Source organism: Cupressus sempervirens, chromosome 3 (genome assembly GCF_028749045.1).
Source record: "Cupressus sempervirens isolate cs-2001-9-10 chromosome 3, ASM2874904v1, whole genome shotgun sequence".
Classification (NCBI taxonomy): Eukaryota; Viridiplantae; Streptophyta; class Pinopsida; order Cupressales; family Cupressaceae; genus Cupressus; species Cupressus sempervirens.
In genome coordinates, this window is record NC_143120.1 from 823,354,865 (window position 1) to 823,360,864 (window position 6,000).

Consider the following 6,000-nt stretch of genomic DNA (forward strand, 5'->3'; position numbering starts at 1 on the left):
AGAGCTTGTCAAAGTATATTGTTTCTAATGAGGTCCCCCTCCTGATCATTTCTCTGGTTCTACATGTGAAGATATCAACAATGACAATGCTACTTCTCTTCATAAGCATGGCAAAGTTTATCCAGACTGGCGACTGCAGGAATGTGTGAATTTCCAGATTATGTCTGCTGAGATTCAGGTTAATCAATTTGTTTGGTACCATTGACAGAAGGAAGGAAGCTATAATTGCTGTTGTCTATACTAGAATTATCTTTTTGTATTGGGTTCTATGTCAGTTTTGATGTAGATCTTGAGCTCTTTGTGAGCTGTTCTATGTTGTTAATCTCAGTTCTATGATCTTGAAACCTGCTCTGGTGGTGTATGAAGATTGCTTCTCAAGTGAGATTCTGTTTTGTTAGATCTTATGTGAACTGCTTGCTCATTTGAGCCATATTTGTAATTATAAACTTTACCCCATAATTTTTTTTCCCTCAAGGAAAAGAATGACAAAAATAAAAAAATGGAACAAAACAAATACAGCGAGTGGGGTTTAAAAATTGAGAGAATATAAAATTTCAATGATATAGCAGCAAAGGTTTTTATTCTTTAGGGATTGAATGTTCATATAAACAGAAAAAGGAATAGAAAGAAAAGGAAATACCTTTACAAATTAACTCCTAGAATCAATGAAATCCTCACATCACACCTTCAATCAATCAACAAGCACTTTATTCTGTTGATTTGCAGCTGCTGAAGATGACAATAAAGATGAAAAATGCCTTTACATACTACCCCCACAGCCCTTTTTTACTATAGGAAAATTTCTTTAAAAACCACCAAGTCTATCTCTGCAACTTTCCAAGTCTTGCCAAGAAACAAGAGTTTCTGGCACTATTTTTGCTACAATTCCTTGAAAAGATACTCCTAGGGCAGGAAAACTTGCAATTCCAGCAAGAGCCAACCAAGTTTACAGGTATGGAATAAAGTTCATTAGATTGAATATAATCACTATGACACCCCCGTTGTGGCCAAAATTAGAGTGAGGAAAACAAACACATGATTACCTGAAGAATACATAATAGTTTCAGCTCTTGAAAAATCCACTCAAAAATATCTCTAACAAACAATTTTAATCATTAAAACCCATCACAAAACCTGGAAACCATTTTATGAAATCTAGTTTTGCCAAAGAAAGAAATTATATTAAAGCCCACAAATGACCAAGAAAAGATCAAAGGGACTGGAACACAAAACAGTTACAATAGCAAAGTACTGGAGAAAAGGGTTGCCCAGACCTGAAGCAAATATAATAAACAAGAAAAGCAGGAAAGACAAAGATACAAAGTTCAAACAAAACGGGATTAGCCTCCAAATAAGTACAAGTACAAATAGGGTAGCAACAACAAACCTATAAGAACATGATTTTAGTTCTCGCACAACTTGCTGTAATTGACTGTGAGTGCGTGAGGTATATATTATTGTAGGCAAAGTTGGTTTTGTGATCTCTAATGAAGAATCAAGCTGAAACTGGCTTGCAGAACCTCTGTCTTGCCGAGAATAAGTTGACATGGAACCAAGACTCGCTCTCCAAGCCAATGTTGCACAAAGCAAACATAGAGTTTTTCCCGTTCCTGTTGGACTCTCTAGCAATGCATTACAACCCTATTAATAGGCACACAAACAAGATTTAGCCGATTGATTCAGTTTGTAAGAGTTTATGAAAGCCTAAAAGAATGAATTTTACAAAGGAATCACAATAATCAGCCCTTAGAAATGATTAAATGAAGGCACCACACCATATTATAGTTAACAAAAGAACAGAAAATCAAAATATTGAACTCAAGAACAGACGATCAATTATCTCAGATATCTATATTATTACTATCAGTATTTAACATAAATCTCATATTCCTACTCTCTAGGACAATCAAATTACATACAAGTTTGATATTGTGATCCGTAACAAGCCATTTTATTCAGCAGAAAATATTTACAAAAGTATCTACTATGTACTATGCCTACCTCTCTCCACCTCCCTCTATCAGCAGAAATATTTAATCATTAAAGGATTGGATGATTCAATTTGTTTGGATTTGTGATGCAGTGGCTGCCAGATGGAATATACTATAAAGAATTTACAGAGTTATCAGATACTAATGTATCTTGGCAAGAACATGTAAAAGCATGCAAAAACTTAAAACCAGATGAGATAATTTGCTTCACTGCAGTGTTGAATATCATTGTTAGGCTTCATTCATCATTTTCTTGCTTCTAAAAGATTTTGTTTCAGAATCTATCATCCTCCTCCTTTTTACTTTCACTATTTTTGAAGGATTTTTTTTCAAGAAATTTGTAGTTAGTTTTATTTTAGATATGTGCAAAATGCTACTTATTACTAAATAATTTCTGTTTTGCAAATTTTTTAAGGAGCACTCAGTGTGAAAGAGTTCAAAAACAGACATCCATATCCTTTGAGTGTTGCTAGGTTTATTTTCCATGTTTATTTCTTGTTTTACTTTGGAATAAATCCTTCTTGTAGTTTATATGCACATCAAGGTGAAGGCAAAAGAAAATTGCATACACAAGCTCTTTCCTTTATGTTCTGGTCCAACTTCAACTAGTGTCCTTTAAGCAATAACAAGGGTTCGAGCGGCATAATCTTGTGCAAAAATCAACTCACAACCTGATCCCACACTGACTCCATCATCACTAATCCTCAAGAACTAGTTTTGCTTCCTAATTCTCCCAAACACCACCCTAGATCAAATCTACTTATGCAAAATTACCCTAGGTTATTTCATGATTATAAATGGAACCCTAAACTTTTGAAAAGTCAAATTAAAATTTAAACTTTCCTGACCTTTTCCCACTAGCTGTTGTCAGTCAACCTAGAACACTTTTGAGCCAATTTGTATGCTGTGGTGTATCTAACAACATTCCCTATATCTTTGAAATCATGAAGGAACAAATCTCATGTGCACTAATCTGTTTGCACATCGTTATAGCAGCGCCTTTGGGGATCTTACTATCACCCTAGGCATACTACATATTTTTCTGTTATCTATGATCTTAGTTCATGGCCATTGACGAAGGGGGAATAAATCCTTACCTAGCAAATTTTCAAATAATGTCTATTGCCACCCCCTATTTTTGCTGTAGCTATCTCTTATAGTAATCCATTCATTGTCAATTCACTTCAGTGGATCCAGATTCAATCCTGCAAATCTTATCAGTTCCACAGGCAAATAAATTGAGTCGGAGGAGGATATGGTCAGCTACAGAAAGGTATTTCTCTGAACAAGCCCTATTCTTCAGCACAGCGGTAAATCAACTCCTAACATTTCGAGCAGAGAAATCCTCCATTCATAAACCAACAAAGTATTACATATATTTAGTTGAATGACATTATTTAATTCTGTATTTCTTGTTCCAATCCCAATTCTTTATCCTATGATTTATTATTGTTTAATTATTTGCCTTAAAATATGACGTAAGAGGCATTGCTTTCTCTTACACATGTTTGTTGCCTACACATTGATGAACATAAAATTTTCACAGCCCATAAATTTGTTTTATGGGCTTCTGAAAATAACGGTGTATTTGTTTTTGCATCAATTACTTCCAGAAATACACACATAGACCGTTGATTAGAAGTTTAATTTGAAATACATGGGATTCTGAGACCATTGAAGAGGAAACTGGCAGTACATAAACGTACATGCATTTGTGTACACGCCTAAATGCTTTCAGTCAATTTACCTAAGGAATTAAATGATAATGTTGAATGGGGAAATCGCAAAAGCAACCCAGGCTTACTTATCTTAAGATTGCAACGAGAGTCTCTTGTAAAAATTGCGTGGCACATTCTAATATTCACCCACGTTTACTTATCTTAAGAGTGATGCATGCTTACCCCACACCATGTCAACAGGAACACATAATCTCGCCTCAAATGTATCAAGGGAAAAGACTCGCCATATCCTTTCGTACTCAGTGTAAACAATATTTAATAGAGACAAATAATCTCACCTGAAATTTTTCGTGGAAATAAAATCGACATACCTAATAAAGTCCTTTGCGCCCAGTATAACAAGAAAGACTTTTATGAAATCAAACTAAATATAAAGCAAGCTTATGTACATTGAAACCTTACAAGAAAGAAAGTCTCGTAGAACAACGCAATATGTGTTCTGTTTTGGCATACCTTTTGCAGGGCTTCAATGACACGCTCCATGTAAACGAGTTGGCAATCATAGGCGGGGTAGGGAAAGTGAACATCGATGCCAGAAAGCTTGTACTTCGGCATGGCTGCCCTCCTGCTATCTTCTTAGTTTGCTGCTGCTTCTGCGTTGTGAGGAGAAAGAAGGCAAAGATCACATTGAGCGCGCCAAAATGTACATATAGCTTGCTTGATTTATTTATTTATGTTTACCGTTTAAACAGATATCATTAGGGGAAAATCGCTTTCCTGGCACCTTATGCTTTTTAGACCGTTCGAGGTTAATGCAACGGGTACTTTTTTATTTAGTGTAAAAGCTAGTAGTAAATTTGATAGTTAGATTATCACTCTGGATTTGTTTTTCAGATTTCTTATTCTATATGTTTAGTGATGGGTGAAATCTTGGATCCAAGTCAACCTAATTTAAAACTTCCATATGAGGAATGGAATAGGGGCATAAGTTCCCATTTATCACTTATAACTTTGTAACATGCAATTTTTTAATAAATAAATAAAATTATCAATACCAATTTTGTGGGTATAAGATAGTATTATTCATAGTTTTCAATTTAAATAACATAATATTTACAAAAATATTTTAAATACATTAATAAATATTGTTTATTTAAGTTTAGTTTGTTATTAGTTTGTTATATGTGAATAAAATAATTACTTTTTAAATAAAAAATTGAAAATTTAATAAGAAAAATATAAAAAATAAACAACTCTTTTCACAAATATTCTATTGACTAAATAAATTATAGAACCTAAAATTCAATATTTAAAGAAAAAACAAAACTAATGCAAAAAAATAAATTAAGATAATTTAAAAACTAAAACTTAAATCAATTTTTAAAATCAAAAGTTAAATAAATAGGGGAAAAAATATGAGCTAAAAGTGGAGATAACAACTAATTAATTTTCTAAATAAATAGAAAAATAAAATAAGAGTTGAAAGTGGAGGTAACAACTAAGAAATAGGAAAAAAGACAAGAGTTAAAAGTGGAGTGAGAAGTGAGATGAATGGTTAGAAAATAATTAGTAGGAGGGGTTGACAATGAAAAGTGGCCGGAAAATAATTAATGAAGGGCTGACAATAATTTTGCCAAACTACAACTTTTTTGTTACAAAATCAATTTCAAGGAGCAAAGCTCTCACACATAGCCTATCGGCTAAAATTTTTTTTTTTTTGGTTCTTTGTATAATATTTTGTTTTTGTTTTCTTATTGGAGGATATGTTTTTGACAATGTATTTTTGTTTTAAGGTATAACTAGCAATTCATTCTAATCAGTTGTGATGGTTCTTAGGCAAGAGCCTACAACACAACGATAAATTATGAGTTTCTCATATGGGAGGTCTTGGGTTTGAGTTTACTCAAGCTTAACACATAATAATTGTAATTAATATTTGTTAGAAATGTTTAGAATAATTGGGGGGGGGGGGAGGGGAATCAGATACTCAAGGTCCATAAGCACCATTTGAACAATTAAACATAAAATACTCACTATTATGTTTATCCTGATGTTGCTCGGTCTCTATTGTACTGATAAAATTATTGTCTCAAACATAACATACTTTGTTGAATATAAACTTTATCAAATGTAAAACATATTAAGCATTCAACACAAGTTTGACACTAGGATTTTACGTGGAAACCCAATTTGGGAAAAACCATCAACAACATGTCACCACTTTTTTACTCTTTCAAGTGAGTTCTATTAGGAGCCAACCTTGTTAAAGGTTTACAATACACACTGTTAAATGTGACATGGCTAAAGGATTTAATCACCTTGTTAGGAGT

At 33.1% G+C, this 6,000-nt stretch overlaps 1 protein-coding gene across 2 annotated transcripts in view; it reads right to left on the minus strand.

The window, feature by feature from the left end:
- Positions 1–4,395, minus strand: part of LOC149569312 (RAD3-like DNA-binding helicase protein) — a 266,529-nt gene extending 262,134 nt beyond the window's left edge. The window contains exons 1-2 of one of the 2 annotated variants that reach the window (XM_089822038.1): positions 4,184–4,395; positions 1,388–1,641 (exon numbers count right to left, since the gene is read on the minus strand). In XM_089822038.1, coding sequence (XP_089678164.1) covers positions 1,388–1,641; positions 4,184–4,285 — 356 coding nt within the window. In that variant the 5' untranslated portion in view covers positions 4,286–4,395. The remainder of the gene's footprint in view (positions 1–1,387; positions 1,642–4,183) is intronic. The other variant, XM_089822037.1, reaches the window with a different exon arrangement.
- Positions 4,396–6,000: the final 1,605 nt, after the last annotated feature.